The sequence below is a fragment of the Sapajus apella genome, unplaced genomic scaffold, assembly GCF_009761245.1.
Source record: "Sapajus apella isolate SASKATOON/1434 unplaced genomic scaffold, GSC_monkey_1.0 scaffold2, whole genome shotgun sequence".
Lineage (NCBI taxonomy): Eukaryota > Metazoa > Chordata > Mammalia > Primates > Cebidae > Sapajus > Sapajus apella.
The window spans coordinates 67,072,973-67,093,151 of NW_022436942.1; the positions used below are offsets into that span (position 1 = coordinate 67,072,973).

Below are 20,179 nucleotides of genomic sequence, written 5' to 3' on the forward strand. Positions count from 1 at the left end.
GAAGGAAAAAAAAGGAAAAAGCCACCCAAAAAAAAAAAAAAAAAAAAAAAAAAAAGGAAGCCAGCTATAAACCCAGCAAAACCAAGATGGTGATGAGAGTGACCTCTGGTCATCCTCACTGCTACACTTCCACCAGCGCCTTGACAGTTTACAAATGCCATGGCAACGTCAGACATTCCCCTAACTGAATAATCCACCTCTTATTTAGCGTATCATCAAGAAATAACCATAAAAAGGGGCAACCAGGAGCCCTCGGGGCTGCTCTGCCTATGGAGTAGCCACTCTTTTATTCCTTTCCTTTCTTAATAAACTTGCTTTCACATTACTCTATGGACTGGTCTTGAATTCTTTCTTGCACGAAATCCAAGAACCCTTTCTTGGGGTCTGAATCGGGACACTTTTCTAGTAATACAACTATACTATCCCAGAGACACAGCACCTCCAAGGCTGTCTATCTGACTGGCAACAGGGGAAAAATGGTTTTAGGGACCAACCTCTGGAAGAAAACAGTCCCATTAACATCTTTTAGGGCTTCTAGGTCAAGCATATCAACTTAGACATGTGATTTTCAAATTTCAGAGCAGAATGACCCTGTTTTATTAATTCCTAGCTGATCCAGGAACTAGAATACCCAAGTTTGCAGGATCAGAGCTTTCTTATCCAGTGGAATAGTTATATGGAAATGCAGTCATAATCAAAAGCCAGTGATTCATTTCCTTAGGTTACAATGTGTGCAAGCAAATTTAGTGACTTCCAAAATGCACTAAAATTAGTCTCTAATTAATTGCTTCAGTATTCAAGGAGTGTTGGCCCAACCAAATTACATGTGCTCAAAGGTGGGTATTCTCAACACAGACCCCCGGGTTCTGAATATTACCAAAGCTTATTCTCCTCTTTCCTATAATTGACCACCTTGGGGTCACTTCCCTGTTAATTAGCACCTCTGCTAAATGGTGAATGGAAAAATGAGAACTGGTTAAAAAAGAACACAAAGCCTTAAGCCAGGCCAATTTTGTTCACTGTTAATGCTGTGTACATGAATTGGTACAAAGAGAGTTGAAGGATGACTGCAATTCCAATTCCTTGTGGAGTTTAGGGTGATTACACTCTCCAAATGCCACCCCCAAGCCCGCACCTTCTGTCTCCAGCTCCCTTCCATGGCTGTTATTTAAGAAAAGGTCCAACAGGATCAGAACTGGAACTTAAAAGAATGCCCACATTGACCAAATCAGAGGTTCCCAAAATATGTGCCACATGCCACCCCTGTGGTGCCCAAGGGGCAATACGGGCTCAGGCAGGACACTGACATAAATGAATAAATAAATACACACACACCCGCGTGCGCGCGCACACACACACACACACACATATATATATATATATATATTTATTTATTTATTTATTTATTTATTTTTTATTTTTTTTTTTTGAGACAGAGTCTCACTCCGTCACTCAGGCTGGAATACAGTGGTGCAATCTTGGCTCACTGCAGCTTCCATCTCCCAGGTTCAAGAGGTTCTCATTATTACAGGCGCCTGCCACCACACCCAGCTAATTTTCATATTTTAGTAGAGATGGGGTTACACCATCTTGGCCAGGCTGGTCTCAAACTCCTGACCTCAGGTGATCCACCTGCTTCAGCCTCTCAAAGGGCTGAGATTATAGGTGTAAGCCACCACACAGGGCCACATAGCAGAAATATTCAATCATATTATGAAAGAAAAATTCCCTTTTAAGTTTACTTTCAATCCTTTTAAATTATGTCCCAGTGTCACTTACGTGCTATGGAGTCCTTAACACCTCCCCCTCCCATTTCTTTCTTGTTTTTGTTTTGAAACAGGGTCTCATTCTGTCGCCTAGGCTGGAGTACAGTGGCATGATCACAGCTCACTGCAGCCTTGACCTCCTGGGCTCAAGTGATCCTCTCACCTGAGTCTCCTGAGTAGCTGGGACCACAGGTTCATGCCTCCACACCCGGGTAACTTAAACATTTTGTGTAGAGACAGGGTTTTACCATGTTGCCCAGGCCGTTCTCGAACTCCTGGCTTCAGGAGATCTTCCTACCTCGGCCTTACCAGTGTTGGGATTATGGGCATGAGCCACCACATCCAGCCAGCCTTTTTATCTCTTAAATCCAGAGGCTCATTGCCTCTGCAAACCATCCATCTGGTTACTTTTGCTGGTATTTCTCTTTAAGAATGCCTTCTATCTGTGACCTGCAATTAAAGTGTTTTCCTTTAAAGTAGAGTTATAGGACTGGTTCAGTGGCTTACACATGCAATCCCAGAATTTAGGGAGGCTGAGGAGGGAGGATTGCTTGAGTTCAGGAGTTCAAGTCTGCAGTAAACTAGGATAGTGCCACTGCACTCCAGCCTGAGCAGTGGAGGGAGGCGACTCTGTCTCAAAAATAAAAAAAATACAATAAAACAGTTTTAAAGTTGCCTTTTAAAAGATGCTTGAGTCAAAGCAGTCAAGTTAAAGAAAAAGATGAAGGAAACAATAGTACATACAGATGATAACCTGGATATGGCGAAAATCAGGAGGATGATGTTCAAACTACTGAAATTTGCAAATGCTGCTGTAAATCAAAATGTTCTCTGTGCAATTGCATTAAAACAAAACCCAAAACAGGACACAGGGAGTGGAAGGGGGTCAAAGTGGTCACCGAACAGCTCTTACCATATAAACCACAGCAACAAAGTTGTCCATCTAAAATGGGGCGTGAAAAGGTCCCTCATTTTGCCTCGGTCTTCCTGTTTCAAAACAAAGACATGGTGTTTATTCTCTCCCCTACAGATGCATGGGAGACCTGCTGGTGGCCTGAGACTAGTGCACACACGGTGGGAGGGAGGTTTCTGGTTGGTAGGACACTGGAGCTCTGAGAACCCAGAACTCAAATCTACAGGACGCAGCCTCCCAAGCCCTCCAGCCAGAACCCAGCCATGTCCAGAGGCATGATTCCCACAGGGTGGATCTCATGCCCTCCAACCTGGAAACCTGGAGCTGGGAAGCAGATCCCTCTGTCCTGGCCCCTCAGACCTCAGCACAGACTCATGGACCCAGGGAGCAAAAAACCAGTTCAAAGCATGTCCAGCCATTTCACACATACACAAGTGCCTTCCCCAGTTCTAGGTCTAGGTGGCAACAATGAATGTGCTGAGAAACTAATTCACCACACGTCAATTTACCAAAAGATGGATGAGCTAAATGACCTATTGGCCAATTTTACATAATTTACAAATTTTACAAATCTTTGCTTTACAATGTTCTTTAAAAAATATATGCTATAGCAGGTGCGGTGGTTCATGCCTGCAATCCCAGCACTTTGGGACGCCAGGGCAGGTGGGTCACTTGAAGCCAGGAGTTCGAGACCAGCCTGGCTTTCCTTCAGCCATGGGAGGGGTCTCTCCCCAAAGGCAACCAAATAGGCTTCTGCACTTCTTGCGGAATCCCTCCTGCTCTGCCCTGGAGATTTGGGGCAGGTCCCCTGGCCTCTGCGTTGTCAGACCAAACACCTCCTTCCAACCTGCTGAAATACCATTTAATTCTTGCATAATATAAAAACAATGAGAAATAGAACTTTATTTTAAAAGGTAATTTCTTTATAGGATCTGATGTCTGCTTAAGGGTACTTGTTACGTTCCTCTAATCCGCTTGGATGGCTCTTGAGGGCAGGAACTGCAGCCTTAAATCTGAATCTTTTCTCTTAACGTGTGCAATGCCAGTGCCTATATACAGTAGGTGCTCATTGAGTTTCACCGTGGTGGATTTCCTGATGGTGTTACTGGTGGAGTGAGGCACCATCCATTACGAAGATCTACATCAGGTGCGGTTTGAACCCCGCGATCTAAGCACATTCCTTCCTAATGTGGTTTTACTGCCCAGCTTTTGCCAATCAATCTCATTTGCTAGTCAGGCTTCATCTGTGCTGAAAGGCGAACCCGAAGCAGTAGTTACAGGACCCATTAGCAGACGTTACATTTCTCTAGTCACTGGCGAAATTTTCCAGGTAGGATTTTTAGAATTTGGCAGTTACGATACATACTGGAGTGGCCAAATTACCCTTGCAGGTCCTGTCTACTGGGGCCTCATCCGTTCCATGTGCGCACACACACACACCACACCCTGGGTACACACACCCACGTGTATCCACACTTGCATGCCTTACTCTATGTGCACACCCCTGCATGCACACCAATACACACGTTGCAGAGTCCATTGGTCCAGGCACTGACCTGTCTGGAGATGATGAGTTTCCCCAGTGGCATGGGAGCTCCGTTTTCCGTCGCTATCCTCTTTAAGGTGGCAATTGCCTTTTCCTGGTTCCCTGACAGCACATCATACCTTGCACTTTCCGGCAGCCACTGGGATGGGGGAGACAGGAGACCCAGGTGTGACTCGTTAGGGTGGAACAGAGCACTCACTTCTAGCCACACACTCTTATTTATGTGTCGGGTCTTTAAGGTGGGGGCTCTGGAGACCTGACTTCAAATCCTGGCCCCGCTGTTTATGATGTTGGTTGTGTGACCCTGCACAATTACTTGACATCTCTGTGCTTTCATTTCCTTATCCATAAAATGTGAATGACAAGAGATCCTAGCTCGTAGGACTCTTGAGAGGATTAAACGGGATCATCCAGGCAAAGTGCTTAGCTCAGCACCTGGTCGGGGTTAATGCGGTTATTATTGTCACGGTTACTATTACTATTACTTGGGGCTGCTTTCAGGATTCCAGGCGAAGGCTGAATTAAATTAAGATCACCATCAGAATTCTCACCCCCATCTCTTAAGGAATTATACCTCACCTGTATTCAGCATCATCTTGCAAACTCAGTTCAAGAGAAAGAAATCAGAAAGATTTTTAGGCCTATGGAAGTCACAACCACAAATGACTAGATAAATACATTTCTGTAAAAATGGAGCAACAGCTATTAGAAACAGCAGGTAAACTGGAGAAAACATGAGACTAGAAGTTAGAAGATCTGGTTCAGAGTTCTTTCATCTATTTGCTGTAGGCCCTTTCCTTTTTCATAGTGCAAAGTTGTCTTCAGAGGTGGCTGCCCAGATAGGGACTACATTTCCCAGCTCCCCTTGCAACTAGGTGAGACCATGTGACTTGTGTTCACCAATGGCGTATGAGCAGACTATTCCTGGCCAAGGCCAGGAATGTGCAGTGAATGTGCAGTCACTACTTGCCTTTTGCAAGTCTGCTGTCTGACTGCAGAAGACTTCAAAGCCCTAGAGGATGGCAGAGCCACCAGCTGGACAAAACCAGGGCCCAGAATTCCACTTGCCAACCAGAAAAGTCATTCTGAACTATTGTGTGAGTGAGAGAGAAGCTCCTCTCATGCTACGTTGCTGAACGTGTGGGCTTTGTTTGTTTCAGCAGCTGGTATCATCCTGACTCATATAGGGGTTCATTATAGTCCTGTGATTAGTGGGAGAAATAAATATCATAATGCATGGAGCACAGAGCCTGCCACACAGTTAAGCTTAATAATTATTAACACTTATTGTCATTACCAGGAATTTTTGTGGTATTTATCATACATGATAACTAGCCATCTCTAGGCTTATTTTAGTGCCTACTGGCTGTAAAGTGTTTCATCCATGTGCCCGTGAAATGATGAGTATGTGGCAAGATCTCAGTAGAGGGTGTGGTTTCTGCAGAGCTGAGATGAAGAGATCATTAAACTCCTGGAGCCAGCCATTCCTGAAGTTAGCTTGAATCCTCTGAAATGTATTTATCCCTCTGTTTTACTCAAGCCAGTTTGAATGGGATTTCTGTCACTTGCAACTTAAGAGTCTCACCTAAGGCAATATAATCACTTTAAGTGTAGATTTTGCAATGATGGGGCCAATGTATCCTCCCATCCCCAGTTCTCTCTCTAGAAAATATCTCAGAAGTGTCTGTCTGGAGGAAATCTAACACTCCATACTGGGGCTATCCCGGGCCATAACTCTCTTGTCTCATTTCCTGATGAAAAAATAATAATCTTAAAAGGTGGCTTTGGCATCCTTCTCCATCCCCTCCCCGCTAAAATAGAATGGACAGTAAGGTGTCAGGTAGCAAAAGCTGAGATCTCTTAAAGGATACCTACGAAACACAGCACGGCAAAGAGGAGGAGCGGGACAGCCGAGAGGATGAGCAGCCAACGCCAGCCCAGGCTGGGCATCACGAACACAGCCAGGGCGACCTCGAACACTGTCCCGATGGCCCAGAATACCTGGCACAGGAGAATTGGGGTCAGCGACGGGGGTAGCATGGTCCACACACTGAGGAATTATGGGGCACTGTGGACCAGGGTCTTTCTATGGGTAACGGGTTACTGGAGTCAGCAAGGTTAGAATAGCCACCCTTTCCCTATGATCTATAGGGTCGGGCCAGGGCTGCCACATTGCCAAGCTCACAAGGGTGCCATCTCCCCTGTATATTTGTATGGCACCCGCTGGAGTGGGGCGATGCGGCAGCTCTGGTTAAGGAGATCAATATGGTCAATATTATGTGATGTCAAATTGGTAGTCAACATATTGGGTCTTTTCTTTTTAACAGGGTCTTTCTCTGTCGCCCAGGCTGAAATACAGTGTTCAAATCATGGCTCACCACAGTCTCGACCTCCCAGGCTCAAGTAATCCTCCCAACTCAGCCTCCTAAGTGGCTGGAACTACAGGCACATGCCACCATGCCCAGCTAATTTTTTGTATCTTTAGTAGAGGTGGGGTTTCACTGTGCTTCCCAGGCTGGTCTTGAACTCCTGGGCTCAAGTGATTTGCCCTCCTGGGCCTCCCCAAGCACGGGGTTACAGGCATGAGCCACCACACCCAGCCTCAAATTTTTTATTATGGTAAAATACACGTAACAAAATTTACCATCTTAACCATTTTTAAGTGTGCAGTTCAGTGGTATTAAATACATTCGTAATATTGTGCAAACATCACCACTCCCCTGCACCAGAACTCATCTTGCAAACATGAAAGTGTGTACTCATTTTTTTTTTTTTTTGAGACAGAGTCTTGCTCTGTTGCCCAGGCTGAAGTGCAGTGGCATGATCTCAGCTCACTGCAACCTCTGCCTCATGGGTTCAAGCGATTCTCCTGCCTCAGCCTCCCCAGTAGTTGGAATTACAGGTGCCCCCAATCACATTAAGCTAATTTTTGTATTTTTAGTAGAGACAGGGTTTTACCGTGTTGGCCAGACTGGTTTCAAACTCCTGACCTCAGATGATCTACCCATCTCAGCCTCCCAAGTTGCTGGGATTACAGGGGTGAGTCACCGTGCCTGGTCAGAAAGTCTGTACCCATTAAACAATAACTCTCCATTCCCCTCTATCCCCAGCCCTTGGCAACCACAATTCTACTTTTTGTGTCTATGAATTTGATTACTCTAGGTACCTCATATAAGTGGAATTGTACAGTATTTGTTTTTTTGTGACTGGCTTACTTCCCTGAGCATAATGTCCTCAAGATTCATCTGTGATGTAGCATGTGTCACAATGTCCTTCCTTTTTGAGGCTGAATAATATTCCAATGAATGTATAGACCACAGCTTGTTTGTCCACGAGTGTGTTGATGGACACTTGGGTTGCTTCCATGTCCTTTTTTTCTTTTTTTTTTTTTTTAAGAAATGGGGTTTCACCATGTTGGCCAGGCTGGTCTCAAACTCCTGACCTCAGGTGATCTGCCCACCTTGGCCTACCAAAGTGCTGGGATTACAGGCATGAGCCACCATGCCCGGCTGCTTCCATGTCTTAGCTGTTGTGAATAACGTGGCTATGAACATGGCTGTGCAAAATGGACACACTGACTTTGCTCACTGACATCCATCTCCCTTGCCCAATGGTGCCCCAGAATTCCTAATCAGAATTGCCCCTTCTTGATGGGGCTGAATATCTTCTGTTTGCATGCCCAAGTCACTCTCCATCTTTTCCACTTTTGTGTGGATTCCATCAACAGGCTCCCTGTCCTAGCACTTCCCATTGGGTGCAGCCAATGTGGAATCCTGCAGGACATGGGAGGCAGGGAGGAGAAAGACACTGAAGCACTTATTCCCCTGGCTTCCACCCTGCAGAGTGGTCCTGGCTGGTTGTATCCCTCAGCTGAAGGTCCTAGCTCCTGTCCCGCGGCCTTCATCATACAACTCTCTGGGCAGCTCATTAATCCCTCTCTTTGCTCCTTCTGGCCTGAGGTGGTAACACCTTTGTGGGGATTTTATAAATAGTCCCTTGATTTATTTATTTGTTGTTATTGTTGTTTTGAGACGGAGTCTCACTCTGTTGCCCAGGCTGGAGTTCAGTGTTGCAGTCTCAGCTCACTGAAACCTCTGCCTCCCAGGCTTAGGCAATTCTCATGCCTCAGCCTCCCCAGTAGCTGAGATTACAGGTGTGTGCTACCACACCTGGCTAAGTTTTTGTAGAGATGGGGGTTTTGCCATGTTGGCCAGGCTGTTCTCAACTCCTGACCTCAAGCAATCTGCCCCCCTTGGCCTCCCAAAGTGCTGGGATTACAGGTGTGAGCCACCACGCCTGGCCAATAGTGTCTTTATTAAACCATCTGCAATGATCCTAATTTCAGTAGCTGTTTCCTGTTGGGACCCTGACTCTACAATTACTGTCCATTCCAAAACCTGGCCCTCCAGTCTCCTCATTTGTTTCGGAGTCCCTAAAAACCTTCCGAAGTCCGTTTTCGCTTAAATAAACCACAGTCCATTTCTGTTGCTGACAACCAGGGCGGAGGGAAGAATGTCTAGCAAGTAATGCACTGACCAATCAGAATGGACACCAATTACACATGCCCACACCATCTGCACTGTGCCAGGGTTTAACTCTTTAGTTGCTGAATCATGGGAAGCTCTGGAGGGTCCCAAGAGAGGACAGAGTGTCAGGCAATGAAGGGCAGTCAGAGTTCAAGATCAGCTGGTCCAGATATATTCCCCTTGCCCACCCACCCCTTTTTTTTTTTTTTTTTTTTTTTTTTTTTTTTTTGAGACAGAGTCTCACTCTGTCACCTAGTCTGGAGTGCAATGGTGTGATCTAGGCTCACTGCAATCTCCATCTCCCAGGTTCAAGCAATTCTCCTGCCTCAGCTTCCCGAGTAGCTGAGATTACAGGTGCCTGCCACCATACCCGGCTAATGTTTTGCATTTTTTTAGTAGAGATGGGATTTCATCACCAGGTTGGCCAGGCTGATCGTGAACTCCTGACCTCAGGTGGTCCACCCGCCTCGGCCTCCCAAAGTGCTGAAATTACAGGCATGAGCCACCACACCTAGCCTTCTTTTTGTTGTTGTTGTTTTTTAATAGATAGGGTCTTGCTCTGCCACTCAGGCTGGAGTGCAATGGTGTGATCACAGCTCACTGCAGCCCCAAACTCCTGACCTCAAATGATCCTCCTGTCTTGGCCTCCCAAAGTCCCAGATGCATTTCAATATTTAAACAACTGATTCATCCACATGAGTGTGGATCACTGAAGCATCACCCTAATTGGTAAGGAGCAGATGTTGTCAGGATGTTGGGCTGTGGGGGCAATGTGATTAATATTGTCAGTGTGCTTATAGTGACTGGGGACACCAGAGTGGGTTCACAGTCATCACTGTGGGATCAATGTCCAGCAGGGGCAAATAAACCATTCTGCCACTGTGTGGAGGGGCCCATTGGGCAGCTGCATGAGGTAGGGGGTCATGGACATTGTATTTGCTCTGAGATCTTTCAGTTCATGGTTGGAAGGTTGGAAATGGGTCACGAGACCCTGGAAGAAAAACTTGAGAGGAGCTAGTTGGACCTTGAGAGTTCTAAGGCAGCCTACAGGCCACAGAAATGGTCAAGAATGTCCATGGACCAAAAACACAGGCACAGGTGGAGGGTGATGATGTGGGTGTGGGGGCAGGAGTCTGGTCTACTCATGCCACACTATTCCACACAAACTCTCAAATTCAAGCTGTTTCCAGTTCAAGAAAAACATACTCTTCTATACTCTTGCCTCTGTTTTTTTTTTTTTTTTTTTTTTTTGAGGGATGATAGCTTGAATGTTCTTGTCAATTGAAGAATTTATCCATATTGCAAAATAGGCATGTGAGAATTGATGAAACTGATCCCTTTACATTTTTGCATATTGAGTCTGTAACATTTTTTTTCTTAAACCCCCTTTTCCTTGACCTGTGGCCAAAGACATCTGAGAAGCCCCTGCCAGAGTCCACACTCTGGAGACCCGGGCCACTCTCCTCCTTACCTCAATCAGCAAAATGCATTTAGCTCTGGCTTTCATGGGAAGGAACTCGGCATAGAGCGTTACCCTGGGAATGTAAAAGAGACAGAAAGGGAGTTAAGATCAGAACTGGGTGGGAAAATGGCTATGGCTTTTCTGAATTTCCTGCCAACATTCCTCCAAGAGTGGTCAATGGACCACTTACAACAGAATTTCCTGAGATGATGATGGTTAAATATATAGATCTCTAGCTCCCTCCCTCTCTAGACCCAGAAACACACACCCAGGGATGAGGCCTGGCATCTGCATTTTTATTTTATTGTATTTATTTAGCGTCTGTGTCTCACTCTGTCACCCAGGCTGAAGTGCAATCATAGGTCACTGCACAACCTTGAACTGCTGGACTCAAGTGATCCTCCTGCCTCAGCCTCCAGAGTAGCTAAGACTACAGATATGCACACCACTCCTGACTAATTATTATTATCATTTGTAGAGATGTATGTTGCCCAAGTTGGTCTCGAACTCCTGGCCTCAAGTGATCCTCCCACCTCGGCCTCCAAAAGCACTGTGAATACAGATGTGAGGCACCGTGCCCAGCCTCACCTGCATTTTTAACTCCCCAAGTGATTTTCAAATTTCATAACTGCTGCCATTGAGCCCTGCCCGTAACCCAGTAAGTCTAGGGAAAAATGTCTTCTTGGCAGGAACACCTTGACCTGAGCTCTTCTCAGCACACCAGGGCACACAGTGTCAACCTGTCACCAGTGACATTAATCTTCATCACCGGATCAAGCTGGTGATGGAGATGACCAGCTTGGTAATCTGGTCTGACAGATTCCTCCACCCTAAGTTATAACTTTCCATTCCTGATGAATAATATTTCTCCTTTGTGAGGAAATATTCAGAGATTATGCCAATATCCTCCCCACAGAACCTCCACCTACCAGTTTTAGCCATTGACTATCTCTATCTACATCATCTTCCACTGCGATGGTAACACGTGGTTGTTTTTATCTGGTTTTTGAGACAGGGTCTTACCCTATCCCCAGGCTTGAGTGCTGTGGTGCCATCATGGCTCACTGCAGCCTCAACCTTCCTGGCTCAATCTATCCTTACCTCAGTCTCCAAGACTATAGCACTGGGACTAGGACTACAGGCACACAGCACCACGCCCAGCTAATTTTTTAAAAATTATTTTAGAGATGATGTCTCATTATGTTGTTCAGGCTGGTCTCAAACTCCTGGGCTCAAGCAATCCTTCTGCCTTGACTTCCCAAAGCAGTAGGATTACAGGCATGAGCCACTGCACCCAGCCCCACAAATGGCATTTTTAATTTCTGTCATTCCTTCTACATTTATCAGTTGACATTCTACTGTAAGAAGGAGCTTTTCCTTCTTCCTTTCATCTTATCTGTCTATCCATTCAATCAGTATGGACTTCTGGAGTCCTATTTCTACAGTGGGTTGTAGCTTGTTATTATTCTGATGCTCAGAAGACCTTTCCTCCTCTCCTTTATCTGTCGTATCTAGCCATCTAATCAGTAAGGACCAGCAGATTCCAATTTTATTTCATGAGTTACAACCTGTTATTATTATCATTATTGTTAGTATTATTATTTTGAGGCAGGATTTTACTTTGTCACCCAGGCTGGAGTGCAGTGGCACAATCTTGGCTCACTGAAACCTCCACCTTCTGGGTTCAAGCAATTCTCCCCCCTCAGCCTCCTGAGTAACTGAGATTACAGGTACCTGCCACAATGTCTGGCTAATTTTTTAACTTTTAATTTTGGTAGAGATGAGGTTTCAGCATGTTGTCCAGGCTGGTCTCAAACTCCTGACCTCAAGTGATTTGCCTGCCTCAGCCTCCCAAAGGGCTGGAATTACAGGCATGAGCCACCTTGCCCAGGCTGCAACCTGTTACTATTTTGATGTGCAGACTGTCCCAGATCTGGCCAGTGGGAGCCCCTTCAGGCTGATTCCTGTTGTCTTTTTGGCATGTCTCCATCATTCCTCAAGGTCTTCCCTATTTTCTAGCACAAGATGTCCAGCTCATCTTCCCTTGCCCCAGCCCTGGAGTCTGTCATCACCTTTCCAGGAAGCCCTGGTTCCCTTTGGCAGAAGATGGTATTTAGAAACCAAGATCTCTGTGCTCAGTGTGATCATTGCTTTTGGGGTGTCACTGCTGCTGGGCCCTCTCGGTGGACATAGCTAAGAAATTATCTGTTTGTCTATCTATCTATCTACCTATCATCTATCTATCTATCTATCTATCTATCTATCTAACAATCATCTATTTCTGTCTTACTTCTCTTCCTCTCTCCACACAATCACCATATCTATATCTATCTGTGTATATTTATTTAAAAACAACAAGTTCATACTGATACTTTCCATTTCAGTTAGTTATCCTAGGGGTCTTTCTAACCTTCTTTGCTTCTGTGTTGCAATTCCCTTCTCCAATAATGGGAAATCTGGTCTCACTATCCTCAATACGGTTCTGTCTTTGCTCAATTTACTTGTTTGCTCAATGTAACCAACTGCACTGGCTGCCTCCTCTGTCTGCTGCTTCCACGCTTTCCTCCTTTTCACTTCCTCAGCCTTTGGGCATGCTGGACAGAGAAGGGAACTTTTAAACAAATCCCCGCTCCCACCTACCCCCTGCTGCCTTCAATTTTGCTAAAAAAGAAGACCTTCTTTTCTCTCATATCTCCCACCTAAGCCAGGCATCTGAGCTACTAAATGGCCTGGCGTTATTCTCCTAGCTCCTCTTAAGGGGTGGGGGTTGGGGGATAAAGGGAGGTTAATTTCCTTTAACCCTTTGAAGGCAGATGGTGCTGGGGACATATTTAGATCGCCTAGGATCCCTTTACTAGGTCAGTGTGCCCACCTCACTGCTTCTGCTAATGGCTCACACATGTAACCTTCTCTTAGGGATGCTCTTGAGCAATTGGAGCTGCCTAACCACAGAGGTACCTAGGAGTTATGCCCATCTCCCCAGGAAAGGCTGCAGACTCGTGTATGTGTATAAAAGGCCCACCCCCTGGCGTCGGGGTGAGGGTGAGGGTCAGACTCTGTGGAGCAATGAACACTCCTTAGCTCCCTGTGTGCTCAGGTGAGTCCAGAAGAAACCACATCCTTGTGAACTTCTTCCCTGTATCTTTATCTTAGCATCTTTCACCCTTACAACTTTCTCCCAAGAACACTCTCTCAATAAATCATTTATACAGGAATCTCTGCCCTGGTTCAGTCTGCTTCTATGCAACCCAATCAGTGGCACCTTTCCCTGTAGAGCATTTCACTTTTCAAAAGTCAGCTTCAGCAATACCACTATCTATCTATCTATCTATCTATCTATCTATCTATCTATCTATCTATCTATGTCTGTCTATCTATCTATGTCTCACCACTGAGATTTAGACACAGTTCTATCATCAGTAAAATTCCTTGTTAGGGTTCTGAGCAAAGGAACCTCTATCCAAAGCAAGGGGAAGTCTCAGGAGCCTCAGAAGAAAGGCTAGGGCTTCAGTAGTTCTGTGTGGCTCTTTTTAGATAAAAGAATGAAGAAAATGTCAATGCCAGCCAGTCTCTCTCTTTCTGTCTTAGTCTTTCTTTTACTCTCTGTATGAATCCATAGCTGAGATCATACTCAAGAGTTTTGAAAGCCCGTTATCAATCTGACTTATAAATAAGCATTTCCATGCCACTTAAAAGGCTCTTGCATCATCTATTCTATCACATGCGTGAACCTTATCCTTAATAATAGCTACCTTTTAGTAAGCATCTACAATGTGCTTAACACTGTTCTAGATGTTCTACATGGATTATCTCACTCAATAAGTATTGCAAGTCAATGGGGGTAAGTAATTACAATTCCCAATGTGTGTGTGAGTGTGTGTGTGTGTGTATGTGTGTGTGTGTGAAAGAGAAATAGAGAGAGAGAGGGTTTGGCTCTGTGTCCCCACTCAAATCTCATGTTGAATTGTAATTCCCAATGTTGGGGGAGGGACCTGGTGGGAGGTAATTGGATCACGGGGGTGGTTTTCCCCCTTCATCTCATGATAGTGAGTGAGTTTTCATGAAATCCAGTTATTTAAAAGTGTGTAGCACTTCCCTCTTCACTCTCTCTCCCGCTGCCATGTGAAGATATGTTTGCTTCACCTTTCCCTTCCAACATGCTTGTAAGTCTCCTGATGCCTCCCCAGTCATACCTCCTGTACAACCTGAGGAACTGAGAGTCAATTAAACCTCTTTTCTTTATAAATTACCCAGTCTTGGGTAGTTCTCTACACCACTGTGAGAACGGACTACCACCATTTTCATATCCACATGGATCAACAACAGAGAAGTTGTTACTTGATCAGGATTGCACAGCTAGTCAGTTAGTAAGCAAAAACGCCAACATTTTAAACTAGGTTTGTCTACATCATGCAGCCCATCAATCACTGCCCTGTTGGGACGGTTTCAGTTACAAACAACACTTCCTTAAACATCTGTAGGCTGAAGTCTTTGTCTTCACATTGTTTCCTTAGGACAGATCCCTCTAAGTAGAATCTGAGTCAGAGGTTATCCTTATTTTTGTGATTTGAGATCTATACTACCAAAGTCATTCTCCAAAATGTTGTTCCAATTTACATTCCCTCCAGTACCTCACTCAACAAAAACCACGAGGAATTTCATTCACCAAACCCTGATAACAGAGACCAAGATTATAGTGGTTGCTAAAGATTGCAGCAATTGTCATGGATGACTTTGACATTTTATTCTATTTTCCAAATAGTACGCTATATTGTTTTTAAAAATCAATCATAATACCATGTTTACCTTTCCCTCACCTAATTAAAGTCAAAGTACTCCATGCAAAAATGTGCAGCAGTATATTCTAAGGGCAAAGTTATTCCTGTCCTTAGAGATCAAGGATTTGTTTTTATAATGGACCTATAACCTATTTCATGAAGCATTTTCATTATGTTTTTTTAGTTATAGAGTATTACATGAATGCATTCTCATTGTAAAATAATTTAGCAATACATAAGCATGAAGAGAAGATGATGATTCTTCCTCTCCCTATGACCCCAACTTCCATTCCCCTCCCTCAAAGCCAAAACTACTGATCAGGGTTTTGCAACCTTTCAGCTTCGTTTTTTTTTTTCTGACACAGAGTCTTGCTCTGTCACCCAGGCTGCAGTGCAGTGGTGTGATCTCCCAAGTTCAAACGATTCTCCTGCCTCAGCCCCCTGAGTAGTTGGGATTACAAGTGCATGCCACAATGCTCGGCTAATTGTTTTGTATTTTCAATGGAGACAGGGTTTTGCCACGTTGGCCAGGCTGGTCTCGAACTCCTGACCTCAGGTGATCCACCTGCCTCAGCCTCCCAAACTGCTGAGATTACAGGCGTGAGCCACTATGCCTGGCCTGCAATCTTTCAGCCTCTTTTCTATGAATAAACAAATAAATAAATAAATTCAACTAACATGCTATTTCTTTCTGTTTCCTTTCTCTTTCCTTCCCTCTTTCCTACCTTTTCCTCCCTCCCTTACTTCTTTCCTTTTTTTTCTTAACACACACAGCACACAGTCAGCGTTCCACCCAAATGTCCCCATTCCTAGCACGTCCACGCATGCCGGCCCAACTTCCAACTGCCAGTTCTTGTGACTCTTTCCAGAGAACTTTCTCTGGTCATTAAAGCTTGCTCGGCCAGCCTTTGTGACAGGCTGGAAGTGCCAAAGAATTTAAACTTCCGGGGAGTAGGTCTCAATGGACAGTTCCCTCATCCTTGAAGTGAGACCATTTGGAGGACCTGCTGCTGAGTCTCCCAGAGGAAACTTCTTGCTCTTGAATTTCTATGTTAAGATCTGCTTCAATAAAACAATATGGAAATCTTTTCATGTTAACAGAGGTAGATCTACTGCTTTTATTTATTTATTTTTGAGACAGAGTCTGCACTGTGGTGCAGTGGTGCAGTCATAGCTCACTGCAGCCTTGAGCTCCTGGGCTCAAATGATTCTCCCGCCTCAGTCTCCCAAGTAGCTGGGACAACAGGCAGCACCATCATGCCTGGCTAATTTTTCCTTTTTTTTTCTTTTTTGTAGACATAGAGTCTCACTATTTTGCCCAGGCTGGTCTCAAACTCCTGGGCTCAAGTGACCCTCCTGCCTTGATCTCCCAAAGTGCTAGAATTACAGGCATAGGCCACCATGCCAGGCCAAGAATTACTCTTTTTATTTTTTTCTTTTGAGATAGCATCTCACTCTGTCACCCAGCCTGGAGTGCAGTGGCATGATATCAGCTTACTGCAGCCTTGACTTCCTAGGGTCAGAGGATCCTCCCACCTCAGCCTCCCGAGTAGCTGGGACTACAGGCATGCACCACCACACTTGGCTAATTTTTTTTTTTTTTTTTTTTGGTAGAGACAGCGTTTCACCATGTTGCCCAGGCTGGTCTGGAACTCCTGAGCTCAAGTGATCTGCCTGCCTCAGTGCTGGGATTGCAGCCATGAAACACCACATCAAGCTGAGCATCACTTTTTTTTTTTGAGATGGAGTTTTGCTGTTGCCCAGGCTGGAGTGCAATGGCGCAATCTCAGCTCACCACAACCTCCTCCCAGGTGGAGTGATTCTCCTGCCTCAGCCTCCCAAGTAGTTGGGATTACGTGCCACCATACCCGGCTAATTTTGTATTTTTAGTAGAAACAGGGGTTTCTCCATGTTGGTCAGGCTGGTCTCGAACTCTCAACCTCAGGTGATCTGTCCACCTCAGCCTCCTAAAGTGGTGGGATTACAGGCATGAGCCACTGTGCCCAGCTACTGAGCATTATTCTTTTTTTTTTTGAGACAGAGTCTCACTCTGTCACTAGGGTGGCGTGTAGTGGCATGATCTCTGCTCACTGCAACCTCCAACTCCATGGTTCAAGTGAAAATTTTCCTGCCTCAGCCTCCTGAGTAGCTGGGATTACAGGCATGGTGCCACCACGTCCAGCTAATTTTTGTATTTTTAGTAGAGACGGGATTTCACCATGTTAGCCAGGATGGTCTCAATCTCCTGACCTCATGATCCACCCGCCTCAGAATCCCAAAGTGCTGGGATTACAGGCTTGAGCCATCTTGCCCAGCCTGAGCATTATTCTTAACAGCTGCATAGCCTTCCTCATCTCGGTGGTATCATTTATTTAACTGCCCCCATTAATGAATGCCTTAGGTTGTGTTCAATTTCTTGCTTTTGCCACCTGTGCCACAAAAACATCTTTTCCTATAATTGTTGTGGCCCACATTTGGCCATTATTTATAGCAGTTCATTATGAAAACAAACTGTTTGATCTTTATCCAGAATATAGCAATTATTATAATCACACTGAAAAATAAAAGAATGAGCAATGATATTAGCAATGCCAAGAATCAGTTGATTCTGGCATAAATAAATTCCCACTGCAAATAACCACATTTACAGCACTGGGCAATTAGAGGGTTGTCATTTGGATCACGTGTTTGGAAAGAAAGACACCCCCCCCCCCCCCCCCCCCCCCCCCCGTAATCTCAGTCTGGCATTTCTGCCTGGTCTTTGGAGGAACCAGGACAGGCTTTGTGTGCAAGCTCATCGTACACACCAATTTAAAGATCGTTCGGAGGCAGGTTTCAAGGTAGAACAGTTGGACAGCTACCTGTAGTATTGTCTTTAAGAGCAGCTAAAACACCAGGAGGGCGTGGGTTACCTTACTCCGGGTTTCCCATCGCAGCCGCTTACGTAAGTGGTGTTTGGCTGCGGTGCATGGCGCCCTCTACTGGAGGTAAAAAACATTGGCCCAGTGCCAACAGTATTTTGGTATTTTCTGCTGCGGCATGGTGCAGTGGGACGTGATTATCATTCTGTTGGTGCTTATTTGCATTTTCTAAATTTTCGAAAACAAAAGTATAGTCTGTAATGACAAAAATGAAATTGTGTTTAACTTCCTTGCTTGAATTAAAGTCTAGTCTTTCTTGATGTCCCTCTGCAGAGAGAAGGTGTAATTATTTGGGATTCTACATGTGATTCCTCTTACCTGCCTTAAAGGGAATAGAAATCTGCCAGGAACCACCAGCTCTACACTCCAGAGTCATGCTCCAAATCAGTACCAGAGACGCCGTGGACATACATAATTTAACAGGACCTTCTGACTTTACATGCTCGGAACCCCTTTGAAATAGTTGTTCAACATGGTAAGGGTTTTGGCACCTGGATTTGAACCCAGGGGCAACTGGTTTGCCAAAACTGCTCCAATATTTCCCTCGCAGTATCTATGTACCTTTGCAGTGTGATGGCAGCACGTCCCATCAAGAGTCCATTTTCCCCTCCCTGGGATCTGGGTGGCCTTGTGACTTGCTTTAACCATCAGAATGCAGCAGAACTGATGTGCTGGTTCCAGGCTTCGGCCTTGAGAAGCTTTGTGGCTTCTGCTCGCTGCCTTCAACCCCTGTCCAGATGCCATGGGACCAGGTGCCCGGATGCCCCATGATTCAGTGGACTGAAGACACATGAGCAAGCCCCATGGAGCACAGAGGAGCCACCAAACTGCCTCACTGCAGAATCATCAGTTGAATTAATCGTTTTAAACCATACATGTGAAGGTGCTTTGTTACAAAGCAAAAGCAAACCCTACACTCCAATTTATTTATTTATTTATTTATTTTGTCAGTCTTGCTCTGTCCCTCAGACTGGAGTGTAGTGACGTAATCTCAACTCACTGCAATCTCTGCCTCCCAGGTTCAAGCGATTCTCCTGCCTCAGCCTCCCGAGTAGCTGGGCTTACAGACGTGTGCCACTACGCCCAGTTAATTTTTGTATTTTTAGTAGAGATAAGGTTTTGCCACGGTTCCCAGGCTGGTCTCAAACTCCTGGCCTCAAGTGACCCACCCACCTCAGCCTTTCAAAGTGCTGGGATTACAGGCGTGAGCCACGGCACCCAGCCCCCCTACACTACACTTAATAACTATCTGGTCAGGCATAATGGCTCACACCTGTAATCCCAACACTTTGGAAGTCCAAGATAGGAGGATCACTTGAGTTCAAGACCAGCCTCGGTCATGAGACCGTCCACCCTCTCCCCTGCAGCCCATTTCAACAACAAAAAAAATTTTTTTAAAGTAGCTGGGCGTGGTGGCACACACCTGTACTCCCAGCTACTCTAGAGGCTGTGGTGGGAGGATTACTTGAACCCAGGAGTTTGAGGCTGCAGGGAGGTATGACCGTGTTGCTGTGCCCCAGCCTTGACATCAGAGCGAAATCCAGTTTCAAAAACAGTAATAGTGACTATCTGAAATTCAGCAAGTCCCTTGTGAGCGCTAAGCCTCAGTTTTCACATCTGTCATATGGGGACCAAAGAAGGTAGTCTGAGCAGAAAATTTAGCAAAGTGCCCAGCACTTGGTAAGCTCCTTTATCATCTTCATCATCATCTCTATTAAGGCTCATGTTGTTGTTCTTATCATCAAGAATGAGAATCCCTACTTTGGGGGAAGGAAGAAAAGAATGAGGAAAGGAAAAGAGCACAGATCAGGGTAGCGGAATGGGCTCCTTAATGATCTAATTGACATTTTTACTAAGAATTCAGAGTACATTACGAGCACTTCTGGTTGTTGAGCTTTTAAGAATTATACAGCAAAATCTTTTTCATCTGGTTTTAAGAGTTGCTATTGTAGGATAGGATAAAGCTACTGTAAATTAATGGAAACTCTTAATTGCATTTAATCACATCAAAATATCTCCAACTAAATGTTTCCAGATAATGAACGTAAGGGAGCCATTTTTATAACTAGATGGAGCATTGTATAATTAAGACATTATTTTTATATAAGTGGATAGAGTTACAGTGTTGGGAAGCCAGTGGCTCTCTTGGGTGGGGAAAGATTTCTTCTGTAATTTCGTTGCTAGTTTTTATTTGCCCTCCTCACAGATAAAAGAGCTATTTAGGCTGGGCGCTGTGGCTCCCGCCTGTAATCATAACATGTTGGGAG

At 45.0% G+C, this 20,179-nt stretch overlaps 1 protein-coding gene across 2 annotated transcripts in view; it reads right to left on the reverse strand.

The window, feature by feature from the left end:
• Positions 1 to 20,179, reverse strand: part of SVOP (SV2 related protein) — a 103,963-nt gene that overhangs the window by 25,693 nt on the left and 58,091 nt on the right. For both annotated transcript variants that reach the window (XM_032300715.1, XM_032300706.1), the window contains 4 exons: positions 10,223 to 10,286; positions 6,101 to 6,226; positions 4,236 to 4,364; positions 2,680 to 2,753 (listed from right to left, as the gene is read on the reverse strand). In XM_032300715.1, coding sequence (XP_032156606.1) covers positions 2,680 to 2,753; positions 4,236 to 4,364; positions 6,101 to 6,226; positions 10,223 to 10,286 — 393 coding nt within the window. The remainder of the gene's footprint in view (positions 1 to 2,679; positions 2,754 to 4,235; positions 4,365 to 6,100; positions 6,227 to 10,222; positions 10,287 to 20,179) is intronic.